Source organism: Gymnogyps californianus, chromosome 4, assembly GCF_018139145.2.
Source record: "Gymnogyps californianus isolate 813 chromosome 4, ASM1813914v2, whole genome shotgun sequence".
NCBI classification, from domain to species: Eukaryota; Metazoa; Chordata; class Aves; order Accipitriformes; family Cathartidae; genus Gymnogyps; species Gymnogyps californianus.
Genome location: NC_059474.1, coordinates 19,553,597 through 19,573,793, shown reverse-complemented (window position 1 = coordinate 19,573,793; position 20,197 = coordinate 19,553,597). Strand labels below are relative to the sequence as shown.

Below are 20,197 nucleotides of genomic sequence, written 5' to 3'. Positions count from 1 at the left end.
GAACTGAGCTTTTGAAAATTCAGGCTTTATGCAAGTTGCGTTTTAAACGATTAATTTTTTAACTTGGTAGAAAGGAAATGTTTGGGGGTTCATATTTTTTTTTTTTTTAAAGGTTGGGATAATTCTCCATTATTCCACTCTTGCGACAGTACTGTGGCTGGGAGTGACATCTCGTAATATTTACAAGCAAGTAACCAAAAAAGCAAAAAGATGTCAAGATCCTGATGAGCCACCTCCTCCACCCAGACCAATGCTGAGGTGAGCCTATTGTTTGTTTCTGCAACTCATTATTTCCCAGGTTGCTATGCTTATATTCTGACCAGAAAATGTAATAAGTCACTACTGTGTTTTTGCAAGTGCCTTTCATAGAAGATTTTCTTTCCAGGTCTGTAAAGTCCCTTCCAGATTCTTCTGTTCCTCAGCTTTATGTTAAGGAGGATGAGGTGAAGGACGATTGGTGTTAGCATATTACTGTTGCAATGCTGTGTTCCTGAGTTGTAAATTAAGAAATTGGTAGTGTTTCAGCATCACCACTTTGGTTGGGGCTTTGATTAGGACTTTAGATAGCAACACTTCCCACTAAATTATCATAGAAGAAAGAATGTGGAGTGTGTTGTCTCAATTAACAAACACTGCAATTTAAGTAAATAAAGTTTAATATGTTTTCCCAAGATTGCTTACAAATAATTTGAAAAATAAGTATCACTCATTATCAAGTGAAAATAGTGTTCTTTGTGAAGTATTCCTCCTAGAATTTTTATTTCTGAAATCTCTGAAATGGGACAAGCTAATTATCTGTGAAATTCACCCTATGTGAAATATTTTTAACAGAATACATTAACATACTTTGTTCTTGTAGCTTACGGAGCCTCTGGATATTAATTAAAAACTGCTAAGCTGAAATTCTCCACGAGGTGGCAGAAGTTGATTAACTTTGATTAGTTATAGGCAAATATTTAGAAAGCTTGATTTTAAAGTACAGAGACTGCAGAAAATCAGAAATGCTTTTCTGAATATCATCAACTAAAATTTGCAGTATTATATACAAGCATATAGAAATATTTGATTGATAAGTTAGAAGGTAGAAGGTTAATATTTGTACCACTTAAGTGCTGTCTTTGCTTTCCTTAACTTCTATTATTTTTTTTTTTTTTATGAAAAAGTAAATCTATTGTATTCACTGTAGGATATCATGCCCATCACCAACTGTATGCCTTCCAGCAGGGTACTGAGTAGCCTTTTTAACATCTGTTGTGAATTTTTTTTTCCCCCCATCCCTTATTTGTCATGGAGTTCTTGCTTTGGAAAAATGTTACAGTAAAATTACCAACCTCACAGGCTCAGCTCTGCATAGACATAAACATGTACCTACCATTTCAGATCTGGACACCTCATCTGTGACAATGGCAGTAACTCTGGAGACAAGTATCAGAACAGAGCAAACAAGCTTCATATTTTTCAGATTTTCTCAGTGTCCAACTTCTTGCAGATCAGGGATTTCCTCAGTCAGATAGATGCGTGATGTTTTTGCATGGAAAAGCCATAGAAGGATTTTTTTTTTCCCCATTCAGTTGTCTTCTAAACTTATGTTCAAAACAAAACTACCCATAGTGGCATACGGCAAAGAGTTTTGTGCAAGAGTTTCTTGCTTGTTTGGAACTGGTCACCTACTGTTACCGGGCCCCCTGTTTCTTGAATTTAGAGGGACAAAACAACTGATTCTCTGTTTACCTCCACGCTGTTTATATTCCTCCTCTGTATGCCTTTTCAGAATTACAAAGGGTCTTTTGGAACAGAAAAAAAGCCCTGATAAATGTATGTAGGTATACATTTTTCTCCTTATTTGCCGTATGTAAATTATTCTGCTTTATGTTCTTTGGGTTTAAAGAAGTCCACCTTGCAGATGATAGGTAAACATGACGTTTACACTGACCTTCAGTTCCTGTAGGTATTTTCTGAGGGTGGACTTCATAGCTGTTAAGCTTCCTTCCCCTCTAGCGTAGATAAGCTTTATTCTTTATTTTGGGAAATTCATTGCATGTAAGACAATTTTGTTGGTAATGATGATACTCATTCAGTGTGTTAATGGGACCTTGTCACTGGTCATGAACAAGGTAGAAAAAGACTTTGAAATGGATGTGGTGTTCTTCAGGAAGCTGCTATAGACATTAGAGGGGATATTTGCTGTGGCTCACAGTAGCCGTGTTGAGAAGATAGTGCAACACTTGGCACTGGTTGGAATTTCTTAACTGTGAAAAACTTTATGCCAAGTATATTGCATTGCCATGCCAGGCAAGAGGGTGTAAAAATAACTGAGGTCCTCAGCTGCCGGTCACAACAAGGAAATGGAGTTTGTCATGCAGAAACAGTATTTTGTTCAGCAGGCTCCAACCAAGACAAAAGGAAACAGTTTCAAATTTTTTAACTAAAAGAACTACTTTACAAAGAACCTTGCTGAAGATCTTAATAGTGGGATACTTCATGTAGAGCATGAAATAAAATAAAAATACAAATACTTGTATTTGTAATTTTATTTAAAATAAATACAAATACTTGTATTACTATAATACAAATACTGGGTGAATGTTCTACTTAGAAATACAGCATTTCACTACTTACTTTTTTTTTTTCAGTTACCATTGTAACACCTCTTGTGTACCCATGTCATTCGTTTTGTTTTTCTCTTTTCGATCTAACTTAAGGAAAAGTTTTAGCTTGTACAGCGTTGTGCCCCAAAATCTTAATATTACTGCATCTCCTTTAGCATACTTTGTATATGTTTTTTTAGTTACTATTCTGTTCGTACAGCTCCTTGCTGCATGATAGTTTTGGTTTGTAATTTGGGCTCTTAGGAATTGCTGAAGACTTACACACAGCAACACACAAGTGGTTTGGTTTTTTGTTTTTCTCTTTTTTTTTTTTTGTGTTGATACTTGGTATCTTGGTATGGTTCAAGGCCAGTTGTAAACATGTTCCTTCAATACAGCAAACTGAACTATGGCTACAAACAATCCATATTGCTTCACTCTCCCACCAGTAACAATTTGCCTTGTGTAGAACCAGCTTCACCTAGCTGTTCATGTATGAGTAGTGGTGCATCTTGGAGGCAGTGATTTAGTAATTTGTAGTGAAAGATAAGTAGAGTAAAATCTGCCAACAAGATCTGTTTCATCTGGCTGGCTCCCGATTGCTGCATCAAGATACAGAATAAACCAATGACAGAATTTGATCTGTGTAGGATTCAGCAACTAAGTAATATATTTAATGTCCTTAGACTTCCAAGAAAGACTTAATGTATTTAGACTGTTGTTTTGTGTCTCATGTGAGACAGCAGTAACTTCTGGTGAATAATCTGAAATGCAGTGGAAAGGTCCAGGACCATCGGAATAGGTGTCTCCTGTTGACAAAACAAACTACCCATTTGTATGTCACAGTAGTAGTTTTCACTGCGTGTTCTGATCTGAATTTGGACTGGATTAGCATAAGACGCAGGACAGAGTGCCATTAATTGGAATGATTGTCAGTAATTATTGATCTGCTACTAACGAATTCAACGTGACTTCATAGAAATTGGAATGAAAAGTTAGATACTCCAACAACATATGCCCTCATCCTTCTGAAGGCATACAGTTTTCATTAACACCACCACAGGGAAGCAGGAGGTATATACTATGAGATTACAGAGTCGATTAAAAGTAAATGAATAAAAACAACACCATCCCCCAAACCCCTGCAACAAAAATGCCCAAGTAACAGGAGTTGTTATGGCTGATCTTCTGAACATAGTGTCCATAAAGTTAGGCAAGTTCATCTCTGCGACAAGGACATACCACTTACTATTTTCCTTCTAAGTTTCCGTATTCTTTTCCAGCAGTTTACAACTTTTGACTGCCAGCTTTTGCTTCTTCCTTCTAACCGTGTATACCTTAGTTCAGTGCCTGTGAGGGAAGTGAGCAGCTGTGAGAGAGAGGTGGTTTACAACAGGAGGAAAAAAATTGTAGTGAGGAAGACTTGTGACATTGCCAAAGCCCAAACCTGATTCACCCTGTTTATTTTCTTAAAGAACTTGCATATTTCCAGAATCCTGGAAAGCTCTCATTTCCTTCATCGTGACTGAATAAAATCCATTGCCATTAAGCAGCCACTGATATATTGGCTTTACTTTTTAGGTTCTACCTTATTGGTGGAGGGATCCCTATCATAGTTTGTGGAATAACAGCAGCAGCAAACATCCGAAATTATGGCAGCAGACCTAATGCTCCGTAGTAAGTACCATATAACAGAGCTCTGTCATAAGATTTCATGGGTTTGCTTTTCTAAGTACTTGTTGCAATTAATTCTGATCCTTCCAGAAAATGTAACACAGCCAAGATCATTTCAAAGTACCATTATGAACTGATAAAGCATAAGTGACTTGTGAGAAAACATTAATTTTGTTTCTTTGGTTTGTTTCTTTTCCAGTTGCTGGATGACTTGGGAACCTAGCTTAGGAGCATTTTATGGGCCAGCTAGCTTTATAATTTTCATAAACTGTATGTATTTTCTCAGCATATTCATACAACTAAAACGTCACCCTGAACGTAAATATGAACTTAAGGAACCCGCTGAGGAACAGCAGCGTCTGGCCACCAATGAACATGGGGAACTGGCTCATCAAGATTCACTGTCGGTGTCACTAGTTTCCACATCTGCTTTGGAGAACGAGCACAGTTTTCAAGCACAGCTGCTGGGAGTGGGCCTTACTTTGCTTTTGTATGTCGCTCTGTGGATCTTTGGAGCTCTGTCAGTTTCACTGTATTATCCCATGGACCTGATCTTCAGCTGTTTTTTTGGGGCAACATGTTTAAGCCTCAGTGCCTTTCTTATGGTGCACCATTGCGTTAACAGGGAAGATGTCAGGCATGCTTGGATAACAACTTGCTGCCCTGGAAGGAGTACGTATTCGGTGCAAGTAAACGTGCAGCCCTCCAGTTCCAGTGGAACCAATGGAGAGGCCCCTAAGTGCACCAACAGTAGCGCAGAATCTTCATGCACAAATAAAAGTGCGTCAAGCCTAAAAAATTCTTCTCAAGGTTGTAAACTAACTAACTTACAAGCTGCAGCAGCTCAGTGCCACCCTACTTCTCTGCCATTGAACACAGGTCCTCAACTTGATAACAGTCTTACTGAACATTCAGTGGATAATGATATCAAAATGCATGTAGCTCCCTTAGAGGTACAGTTTCGGACGAACGGACACCCAAGTCGGCATCATAAGAACAGAAGCAAGGGACATCGTGCTAGCAGGCTTGCAGTATTGAGGGAATATGCATATGATGTTCCCACAAGCGTGGAAGGAAGTGTGCAAAATGGCTTACCTAAAAGTCGACAAAGCAATAGCGAGGGGCATTCAAGGAGCCGAAGAGCCTATTTGGCATATAGAGAACGTCAGTATAACCAGTCCCAACAGGATAGCAGTGATGCTTGCAGTACACTTCCAAAAAGTAGCAGAAATACTGAAAAAACAATAGCTACCAACAACAAAAAAGATATTCTAAGGAAACCAATAGCGGTTGAACTTGAAAACCAACAAAAATCTTATGGCTTAAATTTAGCCATTCAGAATGGACCACTTAAAAGCAGTGGACAGGACGGACCCTTGCTCACTGCAGACAGTACTGGTAATATTAGAACTGGGTTATGGAAACATGAAACTACTGTGTAGCATTGTAATTCATTGCGGGACGAATCCATATGAACTGTGATTACACATTCCTTAAAGCTATTAACACTTTTAAAGACTGTTTACAAACTCTAGGTACTTTATGCAGGGAGGGAACAAAGATAATCTGCCAAGCAAAAGATTGTATGCATTATTATCTTTGCTGTTCTTACAATGATGAACTCTTGGTATTTTGTGAAAATTTTTTTAAAGCGTCAATCTCAAGAGATGCAGAACATCACTTTGTACATTTTTATTTTTTACCAGTAACCCTGCAGATGTGTCCACAACACATTTCAAATTTGTATTTAAATGTATAATAAATAGTATTTTCCCCAGCAGCCCAATGTTGCACTTATTTGTTGGGTTTTTTAAAGATTATTGCACTGAATGTCATCTTGATATTACTACTTCAGTATCTGAAACTTACGAGTTTCAGTTACTAAAGGAAATGTTTGGTGTCTGAAATAGACAATAGCAAATAGCTCAATTAATTGCATAAGGCCTAGAATTTGTTTGAAATGAAGAAGCTATGTTTTAAAGAGCTTTAGTATACAGGCAACTTGTTTACTCCAAAATCATTGTCTTGCACTTGCTGCATTAGTTATATTTTTAGATGGCTGTGGCTTATTTTAGTGCACTTGCACAGAGTTTTAGTTTACTTGGTAATGTATTTGGATAATACTCTATTTTGCCCTCATAATTACCTGACTGGGATGTTTTTTCTAATTTGTTTTAATCATTTGTAATTGAGAAGGTTATGAATGTTCACGGACAATAGGTGCTAATTTGCAAAGGTCAGTACATACCAATGAAAACTCATTCAGTTGTAATAGTGTGAAAGAATAATAGTGCAGGTGTTTTGATAGGTGGTAATGGGATAATCTGTTAAGAGTATGATCAGTATGCAAAATCAGGGTCTTCAGGTTCAGTGTCACTGTACAAGCTGACTCTTGAGCATTTTTGCAAGTTCACTTTTACTCACCTGTATGTGATAATTTGCAGAATAATCATCTCCAATACTATACAGCATCTGTGTTTAAAAAAAAAAAGTTTCAGGAGCAGAGCTATATTAATAAGGTTATCAGTTTTTAAAAGTATGTAAATTCCTGCAGTAGAAATAGTTAAAGCATGCAATCTTTTACAATAATGAAAATCTTGAAAAATAAAAGTTGTAGTTAAATTAAACTCTAATTTAAATTTAATTGCAATATAATTACAAAAATCAGCGTCAAGGTAAAATATGTGAAGTGAAATATTATAGAATAGATTATTTTTCAATTATGAGTATAGTTTTCTATACTTAAATTGTTGACACCTCAATGTAAACAAGATCGTATTTTATGTCACCCTGCTGCTGTGACAAATTTGAGGTTGTAGTTGCAGAGTAATGCTTGGGGTTTTACCTGTTTCCAGTACTGATACCCATTTTGCTAAAACCACATGTATTAAATAGCAAAAAATGCTTCTGTATAATCTAGTACTGATATCACAACTCAACTTTTAAGCAACAAATGGAATTGGATTGGATATACTTGGCTACTTGGTTACCTCATTCAGACTTGTCACTGTTGGGTATTTTATTTAAGTGTATCTGTTTGAATACAGATACAGGTCTAACATTCTCAGTACTCAAATGTTGTGTTAAATAATTTATAATGTGAGGACTCATTCAGGGATGTTTAATTATTGCTTGCCAGGATTACTGTACCTCTGCTAACCGGTTTGATAGTCTGAACTAATCTTGGATGCATTGTACAAACCTCTCCAGTAGGACTGTGTTAGGATTTGGGTTCTATTTTTGCTTCTTGTGAGTAGTTGCCATTTAAGAATTCTTAAAGCAACATTTTGACAAGTGTATGACTCAGTTGTGATTGCTATTCTATTTTACTGGCTTCAAGACAGGTAGCTTTTAGCTCGTAACCGACCTTACAGCTACCGTATGGATAGGTGCTCAAAAAAAGGAATTCATAGGTATTAACAAAGAAAAGAATTTAAACTAGATGTCCAAATATATGTAAAATATTTACATTTTAAGCTATTTGACAAGGTATTTAAGCATCTCAGACAACTCACTGCTTTAATTGCAATAAAAAAAAAAAAGCTGTATGTGGGCTGTTACTTGGTGTAGGTGGGGTTCCTCTTGGTAGCACAAATACGTTTTGGACCTAGAAGTCAAAACCGGTGACTTGATCCCATTCCATTTCAAATGCTGCAGGTCTGTCTGTCTTGATTTAGTGATGGATTGAATGAAAACTGAATTGCAGACAGTAAGGGCATGTGCTAAGAGCAGCACTCATCTCTCTGAGCTGAATTTGTATATTACAGAACTAGCAGCAATATAATCATTGGGGTTCCTTCATACATCGTTTGTAGCCCGAAACCCAGGTATTTTTAGATTATATTTAATCAGAAATGTATACTGTGCTGGTTTTTTTAATAGTAACAAATATATGTACTAATGCAAATACTTTAAGCCTACTTTGTGTTTTCTTTAAAATTACAGATCTAGAAAAATATAATCCATATATAGTATGGAAAAATGTCAAGACAGTCCATAGATTATTTATTATCTGAGCAAGGTATGATAGGGACTTAGGAAAAGATGAGTTATCCTTTAGGATCTGCTTGCCCTTTGCTTTTAGCACTTGAAACCTTTTGCACAGGTTTGGAATTGAACTTCTGCATAGCTTGATAGCTTGCCTTAAGTTTTGATGAGATTAAAAAAATAAACTTTCCTAAGTATGTAATTAATTATGAATAGCCTTGGTACATATGGGGGTTTTAATGTAAAAATATTTCTTAAATAATCACATTAATAAACATGCTTACTTCACTTACAGCTATGTACATAGCTACATTTGCTTTTCATCTAACAAGTGCTTTTGCTCAGATGACAAATTAAGACATTATTCTCAGATACAGTCTTGACAAATACTGAATCTTGACAAATACTCATCTCCTGTGTTTCTTATCAATAATCTTAAATGAAAGAATTTATGTAACTAAAAGGTGGAAGGCAGGTTATTAGACTCTGAAAAAGTGGAGTTAAGTATAGTATCTTACAAGGAAATTGGAAACAGAAAACCTTCAAGCTTTTTCATATGTTCTTTCCTAATAGTGTAAAGCAAGCTAATTTTCAGAGTTGTAATTAAATTTTGCATGAAAAACCACCTAAATCACTCCAATGGAAAAAAACACCACACAAAAAACTCATTTTTGCCTGTTTGTGGAACAATGAGAAAGTAGCTACAATCATTAATCAGATATATAAAGGGGAGTAGACAATACAAACTGAGGTGAGAACAGCCTTTTTTGAGATAAATTTGCTTTCTACCAAAAACAAGGTAGAGACTGGAAACAGGAGTAGTTAGTGCTGGTCGTCACTGTGATAAAAGTCAATATATTTGTCCATTCATAATAGTGACAAAAGCAGACTTTGAAAAACAAGCATCACGGGTTGGAGGAAGAAGGCTATAGGTACACCCTGGTTTATGGCTAAAAAAGTTTTGGTGGTGATACCAAGGATAGGGATTGAGGTGGGAAAAAAGTTAAGAGTGTTAGTAAGAAAAAGGAGTTGATTGAAATGAGGCATACATGATAAATCATTAGAGTTTTGCAGCCAGATTGACAATTCTCAAGTTGAGAGCTAAAACAGGCATTTGTAATGGAACAGATGAGGAAAGTAGCTCCAGCAACTGTGATGCCGTCATGGTGTATAATACAAGTGGCACCAGCGTATATAGGGTAGCAGAAAGGCATCATGTCAGAGTGCTGTTAACTGTAATCTCAGGGAATGCATTAAAAAACACATAGAAAATAAGTCACTTTTGATTAGACAGACATCTTTGAAGAAAATGTCTTTCATAACCAAAAAGGTAAGTTTTCAAAAGGAACTTTTTCATTGTTTCGATGAACATCTGCATATAAAATTCACACATGCAAACAATCATTGCTTGAATGTATGATTAAGACATGAAAGTGTAAGTATTTTCCCTTTTACTGAATGAGGTGCTCCCTATATTACTATTTGCTCATAGGTAATGTGTTATCAGAACACCTTAAATGCTAATTATTTTAAGTAGGTTAAGAAATACTTCAGGTGTTGGGAGGAAGAAACAATTACTTTTCATTGAGTTTTTACTTTGTTCCGTTTTGACCAGTTCTGTGTTAACACTGTGCTGCTTGCTGAAGCTGTTTGTCTTATGTATTGTATTGCTGCTTTTTCACATCCCTGAGCAAACTGAAGGATCAGTTTTGTTCGGTGTTTTTTGGTTGGGTTTTTTGGGTCACAGTTTCTAGATTTTACAGAGATTAATAGCATAGACATCTGTGAGAAATACTATTGTCCTTATAGTTCAAGATTAACATACAAAACATGAAGAAAACTTCTAATTTAAACAAATACCCTGTGAATTTTTAATCCCTGCTTTCAAAAACCGGGGGACCTGTTGTGTTGTGGGAGTTTGGTTTTAGTTTAAATTGGGTTTATATGCCTTCTCTGGTTCCAAGATTGATTGAATATGGACGTTTGGGAAGATGGAGGAGGAAATGAAGTGGTGGTATCTATGAATAGAGATGTAAATTTTTTTTTATATGGAAGACTTAACTTTTGAAAACTATTAGGTTAGCAAGATCATAAGTATGACAAACTTTCGTCTCTGTAATACTAGCCTGCCAACACCAGCTCGCATCTGAAACTCGCCTCCATGCAAGCAGGTAGAAGATGGCAGTCCTTGAGTACAGAGGTGAGGAAAGCAGCCCTATGCCTGGTATGCACTAACCTGGCCACTTCTTAAAGCCCTTGTAGAACTGGTGCTCCTGACCAGGCTTCTCTGCTGACTGCAGTGGTGGCTCACCAATGTATCATAGACCAAATCTTGAGTCAAGTGGAGGATGGCTCTACACAGTCAAAAGACAGCAGCTAAAAGGTCAGTGCAGAGATAGGGCTTGCTGACTTCTCAAAGCGTGCTTCACAGCCAGTTGAGTACGTGTCTGATGTGACTTTAGTTTAAAAAACCCAAACAACCTTCAATCACTGCAGCAATCTGCAGTGAGGATGGAAGTCCTTGAAAATTAATCACAATTAAATCCCAAAATACACAATTGGAGTATACAAATGAAGTGCTTAGCTGAACATAGCATTTTCTCTGAAGTCAGCATTTACTCAGTAGGATAGTGCTTATAAATCTTATATTCTTTGAGCTCTGTAGTGAAATAGATGAGGCAAGACTTAAGATATTAGTGAGATAAAATTGAGGGGAAATTTTTAGTTTCTGTTAGATGAAGATTCTTGAAATTTTGCAGTTGATAAGTGCTGAATATAGTAAAAGTGTCATACACCTCTTCCAATGGGACATCACTGAAAAGCCTCAAATCCAATAGTTAACTTGCATGAATGAAAGAGAATGCTAAATGGTTAAATAACATAGATTAATTTTTAAGTGTCTAGAGATTGTTTCAGAGAACATACTTTTCATAAAAAGTAAAGACATAGAAGACAAAAACATTTATACAAAAGAAAAAACAATCCTAAGTGTAAATTTCAGTTTTCACTTGGAGGAGGAGGACTTCAGCCCACTTGCAAAGCCTAAAGGGCCTGCTGTATAGAATCGCTATGTAATTCTTGATATGATGACTTGTTTCATATAATACATACCTGACACTTTCACTTCATCCACTTACAGTTCTCTTTGCTGACTATGATTATTGTGTTTCTCTCGGCATCAAATGTTCCTCCTGCACCCTTTTTCCTAATCTCTTATCAGCTACAAATTAAGACAATGTTAGATTGTCTGCTGCAGTCTGCAACACCCTTCTACATAGTTAAGCTGTGGAGCAGCTTCCTGAATTGTTTGCAGCAATTTCCCTTTAAATCACAAATGAGTAAGTTGTTCTTATCAGACAGAGTCCAAATCAGAGCAGCAGAAAGATGCAGTATGCAAAGACTTAATTTCATCTGTTAGCTGATGACGTTTCTATTGCATGCAACTGGTGAAATGGAAACTTGTAGGAAGGACAAGTTTCCTCCTAGGGGAGGAGGCATCCTGAGTAACATCCAGAGCTGCTGAGCAAGATATTTAAAATTAGAATAAATACTCAGATGTAATGTATGTCTAATCATTAACAGGCTTATCTCTAAAGGTGCTAGCCATGCAACTTCTACAGGCTCTCACAGGAGCTGTAATACATGAACTTGTCGATTCTGTTGACACTTAACCAGATCAGACCACAGTTTAATCTTCAGCTCTGATGGGCTGAAGATGTACTACTCTTACAAATTTTCAAGTAAAACTATACTTGAGTTTAATCATGGCTTGATAACTACAAGGCAGATAGTGTTTGCAGGGGAGAAGGGTTTGATGTGAAACAGAAAAAGATAGTTGAAAGGCCATCTTTATTAAATACAGTTGTAGATGTAAAAATACCTATTCTTAGGCCATTACAATCTCAAGATTTGATAAAAATGAGTGCAATCAGCAGTACCTTGTTCCTTCCACCTGTGGATAATGAACAACTCAGCAGATTGCCCTAAAACACTACCATGCCAGAGTGACGTACACAGTTGGCCAGTACCTCTCAACTGAAAGATGATCTGGATGTGGAAGCCATCACTCGTGTATCGACACATCCCTGATGATGACTTGCATTATCCTATCCTGTGTAGTAAGGCCATCTGGTTATCCCATAGCTGAAGTTTTCTCTGAACCTTGTGGACAGTGCAAATGAGCTTTAAAAATGCCTAGTATAGAGTTAGAACAGTTTTATGTTAGCAGTTTCAGAGAAATGCATCCTTCCATCTAAAACAAAGTCAGCTGTACAATGATAACTGCATGTAAATGGTGTCAGCTGTTCCCTCCAGTACATGGCTCAATAGCTTTCCTGTCACCTTCAGCAGCCAACAGAGAAGTGAACCCTGTTGTCTCCATCTTCTTGACAAAAGTGTTTTATACTTTATGAGATTTTTCTTGTCTTTCTTTTATGTAAGTTGTTTTCATCAAATGTTTCAACACCGAGCTACCTGGCAAGTTTCATTCATTAAAGTTACCAGCTCAACCAGTGTGATTTCCCCTTCCCTGTTACATTTGCCACCTTATATTTAGTGTTCCTAGATTCAAGAACAAGAAAGACAGACAGACAGCTTATGTCTTGATCATTAGTTTTGTGATGAACTCCTAAGTAACCTCATGTATAAAGGAAAGCTCGAGGAATCAGAGGAGAATTTCCTCATCTTGTCCAATATTTCTGATAAAGGAGATGGGAAGAGTTTTAATCCAATGCTTGCAAAACAAAAAAAAAAAAACAAACCCCAAACCCAAGCTGGCAAACAACCAAAAACCCTTCCCAGACAAGGAAACCAAACAGATTTCTGACACAGATCCCAAAAGGAACAAGAGCAAAATTTTAATACTGCTTACTAGGTAAAAATGCGCTCACTGTGGCAAAGATGAAGCTGCTCCTTGCACTGAGGTGCCCTTAGAGTGCCCGGTGTCTAGACATGGTGATAGTGCTGGAGTTTAATGGCTGAGATCTGATGGTGCTAATTCAGCCCCTACCGGCCTATTTTTGAAGCTTTTGTCTGAAAACAGGCAGACCCACCCAAGAGTGTCACGAAAAAATTACTTGGAGTGAGGTTACATGCTAGAAATACCACAGCAATTAATGGCCAAAGCTATCCGAGGGGTGATCTGTGTTCCCAAAACATCTTGTTTTAGAACACTGTAATTACCGTAGTCCTAGGACTGAGGTAAAATTATTTCTTTCCTGCTGTCAAAAAGCTTGTACTCAACTTAAATAGGCACCTGTCTGGGATTTTTTTCCCTCCCCCCATGGAGTTAACAGGTAAGAGCTGTTAACTTAGCAAGTTGGTAGCTCAGCTTGTCCAACATGTCAAATATCTTTCCTAACAGGATCCATCTAATTTTCTTGTTTCCCAGAATACTTTTTTTCCTAAAGATGTGTACTGTAATGAGCAAACCCCCCAAAAACCCACCCCAAGTCCCCTGCACACCCTTCCCGTTTCCCACAGGAATACTGGCTTCTGCTGCGTGGCTTTATTTAACTGGGAAGCACCTTTTTAAAGCTTTATTCAACATTATTGAAATTAAAGCAGAGATGATAAATTTCTGCAGGCCACAGGATTTCTTTTGAGAGAACCACTGTTCACCTATGTAAAGATGATGGGCTCTATGGTAGCGTGATAGCGTTATTAGTCTGGATCAGAAATGTGAAAGATTGCCTGGAGGTGTTTCTAAGAGCTGCTATATTATTCCTGTTAATTTCCTTAGGGTTTCTGCTTTTCAACAAGTATCACCTTAGCCTTGTTTTCTCAAGAGAATACTAAATCATCATTCTTAATACACAGGAGAACGCTTAAGAAAATAAAAAGGTGAACCCTTTTATTTCTGAAAGGACACGACAGAGATTCTAAATTTATGCCTACTTACCAATGTAACTTTAAAAAGGCTGTTTAATATAGCTCTATTAAAAAAAAAAAAAAGACACATACAAACCTCAAGGAAATTAGTTTTTCTTTTCAAACTGTGCCTGCTGAAAAGATCCAAGTTACTGTTAGAGTGTATTTTTATATTAAGACAAGTTTTTCGATTTATTACAGAATAGGTGTCCAGAACCACAAAGCTATAGTGAATGCCTCTTAATGCTCGCACGTCATCTCCTGAGCTCTGCCATTTCCATTGTGTGTTCTGTACAGATCAAATCAAAGCTGGGGTGCTGTCAAGCGGGTGTTTTGGAGGGGAGCTGCTGGTACCGTGTGCCTTGTGATAATGAGGCCCCAACTCCTCATTTCCGTGGATGTAGAATCTCAGTGAATTGATGCTCTCACACTAGCTGTGATCAAATCCAGCCTTGGCAGTCAGAGCTACCTGCTAACTGTAAGTTATTGCTCACCCGGAATACCATACTACATAAAAGTTCAGCAGGAAGAAAATGCACGTTCCTTTCCAAAACGTAATCTGCACAACTGACTCCCCTCAGCCTCACATACAACAGTTGCAAGTAACAAGCCTGGTTTTTACTCTGGAAAAGCTGTCCCTCGGAGAGCCGTCACTGTAGCACATCACCTGGCAGCTCTCAGCTCACAGAGGAATTAAAGACAAACTTCACTTGAAACTATTTGACCTGTGGGCAATAAACATAAGGAAAAAGAAACAGTGCATGTTGGATATCAATCAAATGACTTGCAGAAAGTGGAAATCTGATATCAATAACAAAATTGTTGATCCATCTTTTTATACTATGAGCAGAAGATGCAGAGTACTGTACTCCATCTGTTTCAACTCTCCTATTTTCATCCAGCAGTATAAGCTTCAGTGGCTGTGTGCAAAGAAAGAGAACTGCCTACAGCCCGGTGAGGAAGAAGCCAGCAACACTGACTTTTTCCACAAATTTCTGTGGGCTTTGAATGACAACAGCTAGTCTCTGACCTAGGAGGGCAACTAAAAATACAGGAAGTCAGGAGAGCTGATATTCTACATGTATTACTTTTGAAGAGCAAAGAATTGAACGAAGAGTACTGGGAAAATGTTTAGTTCTCTATGTACAGCCTTTGTTTTAAGGAAGCTTGCTATTAAAAAAAAAAAATCCGGCCTTTAATAATGCAAATATTCCCTTCTTCACTTCAAGGACAAAATTAAAGTTGGTGTGTTTCAAGTTACAGGTTTTGTGACATTTCCTTTGTTCAGACTTAAATAATGCGTACACTTTTCAGCGGCATTACAACCCAATCTATTTGATATTGGGGAGACAAAAATTTCCTAGAACTGTGCCCCACTTACTTATTAATGCAAAAGTGAGCAGGAAGCAAAGGAACATAAAAGGATAGATGAAGTGAGAATGGGAATGGTAATGGAAGAAGAAAATGTGAAAGAAAAGGCGGTTCATAGAAAGATTTTACATTTCTGCCAGGCCTCTGAGGGCTGGTAGGTGCCAATAGGCCTGGACTCCATTGCCTGCTGCTGCTTCTGCCTCCCAATGCTCCCAGACCTCTGAAGAGGCTATGGCTGCAGAAATAACTTTAAGGGCCCGAAAGACCCCAGGAAGATTTGAGAAGGAAGAATAGAGGAGAAAAATTCTTGAGACAAAGTGATAAATATATTGTAACGTTGCTAGTGATGTGCCACTTGTACCAGTCATGGGCAAAATAAAGGAATGGGAACTAGTCACAAACATATGGAAGGAACATAATAATAATAATAATAAATAAATGATCTGAAGTAACAATGTGAGTAATAGCAGAATGGTAAGGAGGCAGTGCAAGCCTGTCACAATAGACAGTTTCAGTCACGGAGAGAGCGTTGCCATGGATTTCAATAGGGAGCAGACTTTCAAAGTTGCCTGCAGTCACATTAAAATGGAAAAAGTTCCCAAATAAGAGCACACGCAAGATCATCTCCAGAAACGAAAGCCTACTTCAGTTATAGTGGTGGCAGAGAAAACAAAGAGCACAGTGCAGCTGTGATAAGAAACAGAAAGTGCAGAAAACTGGCAGATAATACTGCATTCATAAATAAATACTTTTATTATTTTTACTTTTTCTAAGGTGCGTTAGAAGCACATAATTGTTTTCTGGTCCTTATATTGTTATTAGCTCTTCAAAATCCTGCACTGCCAACCCCTGAACACCTATTCTGAACCTGATGCAATAGAAGGAAAAAAAGGCTCCAAAAAAACCAATGTCGCCTGCCCAAAACCCCACAGTCTTTGCTTTTGGGTTCTTATAGAAATCCTATTAGAACAACAATGTACATGTATTCCCAAAGCAATAATTGCATTATTTTGTAGGTAATCTATTAAATTACTCTGATGCTTTCATTTTTCTCCTATGAAGTGAGTGAACAATAAACTCCAAATACTTAAAAGATCTAGTTACGAAATTCAGACACAGAAAACAGCTTTGCTTGCCCAGCCCTGGCCAATACAATCATCGCATTAAGGAACCTGATTTATGGTAAGTGATGTCAGGCTCTTGCATGTGCATCTTATGTGTTAAGAATTGAGCCAGAGAATTAAGTAAATTAAGGTGATTCACAATCAGTAAAAATCAGCATTCCCTAAACATGTACAAAAACACTGAAGTTAAAGCTGTAGGGAAACAGATAACAGCTGGCCTTGGTATTAAAGCTTAAGTTCAGTTCCAGTGTTAATACCAGCAAAATGCAGAATTACCCCTCATATGCTATTCTTGTATTATCAAATAGTAACAAAAATCAAAGCTTTCACTCAAAATCACAGTGTGCATAACTTGTATTTTTGGTATACCACACCTGTATTAAGGAGCTATTCTAACATTCACTGTGTTATGTGAGAAGTTTAATCAAAGAACAGCAGGCTCTAATGTCTACTCAGCAAAGCATTTTGACTCTCATGGCTAAACAGATTTGTAAGGTGCAGTAGAAGCTAATGCACAAAGTGATCCTTCTGACGAGTTTATGTGCCAGTTTATTGTAAGCTGTAAATTGCTTTTGGAGATGAAAGACATTCTTTTCTGTTACTAACTATAACATAATGATACTTACTGATTCTGAAATAGTTTAAAAGCTAGGGACAGGAATATGTTCATCTCAGTGCAACCCAGCACTCCTGAAAGAGTACAGTACTGAAATAGTCACCTTTCAATCTCAGAAGAGAAATAAGTGGACACAACAATAACAGAACCCTTGCCATAGTATTCATGCCGTAACAAATTTGGTCTTCTGGATTTTTCATGGTCATTTTTACATAAGTGTAGCTTTCATTAAGACTCTTTGTCTAAAATGGCAGAGAAATGGTCATAAAGCTACCAAGAAACACCAGGAAATCAAAACTTTCCGTAGATAATACCAGGAAACCAGTGGAATTTAACCTACATGCATACATCTTGTATGAGCTAGAAGAGGCAATTTTAAGGTCTTGGGTCATCCTGCCAATTTTCATGGGATTATTTGTTGATGAAGGTACTAATTAAACCAAGTAATACCATCTCTAAACCTATGCAGTCAGACAATTACTGCTATTTTTACCACATAAACTTATTTCACTGTCAAGATACAAGAAATATATTATCAACTGATATTAAGTTGCCCAAAGCATGAAAACAGGAGTTTCAAGTATTCATTGCATGAATAACATCAAACAGCAATTTTGCAACATTAGCTCATGAATGCAAAAGTTACATATATGTTCACCATACCCTTAGGTGAGTCATGACAAACTTGTACACGTGATGGACTCCAGTGGTTCCCCAGGTCCGATGGTAGTGGTGAAAGCTTATTCAGCTATGCTTAAAAGCCACTGAAACTTAAGACAGAAAATAAGCAAGGGAACACAGAGCTAAGAGCAAAAAATAAACCAGCCACCTGTATCAAAGAAATGTTTGCCAGTTTTGTTGTTTGCCAAACAGAGGCTTTATTTAGGCTAAGAACAAAGAACAGAAATTTGGGTCCAGTCTAACAAAAGCCTATGTTTGGTGAAGTCAGAACTGAACCCAAATTCTCTGGGTAATTCTACTCATTCTAGATTTTTTGCTAATTTCTTAGGATTTGTTGCAAATCAAAACAGGGGTTGTGCGCATGCATGTATGTGGGTGGGTGGGTGTATAAAATGTATCATCAGCTTCACCCTCTTCCAAATATCCCCTGGTAGTTAATTAAAGAATGTAAAATTTCCTATGGATATTTTTAGAAGATCCCAGGTGATTTAAGAACTAATAAATTACTTTCACAGAGATCACAGAGATCTTTGCTTCTGACTCAAAATGCACGCTATAAAATCCCATCTTGCCTTCTGGTATTTCGAATTTTTTTAAGAAGTCACCACGGTCTTATTTGCTGCTGCTGCTTTTTTCTTTTTTATAAAATATCGTTTACTACATTGGCAAATGTCCATTTTTTCCCCAGAAGATGGCTCTGAAGGCTATATTGCAAGGTGCACATTTTTCTATACTGCAGTGCAAAATCATTTCATGTGTGATATATTGCAGGCAGCTGAGCCAGAGGAATTTGCAGCCAATATGCAAATATTTCCTACAGTGCAGTTCTTTATTTTGCCCCAGTATTCTTACTGCAAAAACCACAGTCAGTGAATCTTTGCATAACTTGTGGGTAGCCTCTGTGGCAAGGGGAGCTCTGCTCTCTCCAGAATCACTGAGCTTGTCTTCCCACCACTGTAACATGGTATGAAGTTCTCTCTTTAACGTTCTTTCTGTAACATGGTTGGGAGTTCTCTCTCGCAAGTCAGTGCTAATCCTTAAAAATACTGTAAAACCTCTGATTAATCTTGATGAGAGAAGGGCTAAGTTCCATCCAAAATTAGATTCTTTGTTAAATTAAAATCTTTTTATACCTCTCATCTGTAAACAATTAACAAAATGCAAATCCTATTACTTGCCTAAGCAAAAGTGGCAATAAGGAGAGAAACTTAATTTACCTTGGCAAAACTAAATTTTCTCTCACCTCCAACCCATGCCCAAGAAGACAAAAATATGCTCTCATGCGGTGATTGTCTTGAATTGAATTGCTCCAAGAAAAGAGCTGGCACTGAGCAAGCTGAACCACAATACTAGGTCAGAGAATACAGGAATTAAAGTAAACCAGCAACAGTTAACTCACTATTTCCAAAACTTTGCCTCAAATTTGTTGGTTTCTTAATGAGTCTGGGGTTTTCATTTTAATTTCCTGTTCATTTTAATTTTCCTAGGAACAACAGTGGCAATTCTAAGATTTATTACCATTATAAAATTGTTTTGAAAGAAACTGTGTGATGGATTCATTCATTAAAACTGCTGCAGCTTTACTTTTTGTTGTGGAAGTCAGGGTGGTAATGGTTTGCATTACAAATGTATAAAGTAGCATGAAATTCCTTGAATATGAATTTGTACCGCATTGCACTGCAACAATAATAATAATAAAAAAAATTAATGAGCATTTTGCACCTAGGCTAATGATTAGAGTATTCTCCAAGCAAATTAATATCATGCTCCTTCTGTTTGAGGAAGGAGCTCTTAGAACTCATCACAGACAAATTCACCAACAAGTTACAACTCTAAACCCCTCTTTGTTATCTGCAAGTCACGTGGCAATGGGCGATTAGTTGCATGAGAAGGTTCAGCAGACTGACATAGCACCAGATACACCTTCAGAGATTTTCCCTGTCGTCTGATGCAATGGGCATGTTACAGCAGTGCCTCTCCCTAGGCAGCTAGTGCCCAATTCGGTATAATATTGTCCCATTAGAGAGTAGTGACTGAAGCCACCTCATCAGATTGAGATTGGGACCTGCTTGCTGGAACAGACTGACTACCACTGTCCTCTACAGAAATTCAGCAATACTTTTGTACAGTTAATATCACCACCTCATAAAAATCATGTTTTCTCTCCACAAGACCTTTGTGATTAGCAGCAGGAGGATATTTCATCTTTTTCTCTGCCGTTGTCAATGCTCTCCCTTTGCTCCCCAAGCTGTCCTCAGCAGGAGGCAGACCTGGTTCATTGGTGGTCC

The 20,197-nt window shown here is 37.4% G+C and overlaps 1 protein-coding gene across 1 annotated transcript in view; it reads left to right on the top strand.

Moving 5' to 3' along the window:
* Positions 1–6,042, top strand: part of ADGRA3 (adhesion G protein-coupled receptor A3) — a 62,594-nt gene extending 56,552 nt beyond the window's left edge. Inside the window, exons 17-19 of the mRNA XM_050895640.1 lie at positions 113–258; positions 4,170–4,265; positions 4,462–6,042. Coding sequence (XP_050751597.1) covers positions 113–258; positions 4,170–4,265; positions 4,462–5,704 — 1,485 coding nt within the window. The 3' untranslated portion in view covers positions 5,705–6,042. The remainder of the gene's footprint in view (positions 1–112; positions 259–4,169; positions 4,266–4,461) is intronic.
* The last annotated feature ends 14,155 nt before the right edge of the window (positions 6,043–20,197 follow it).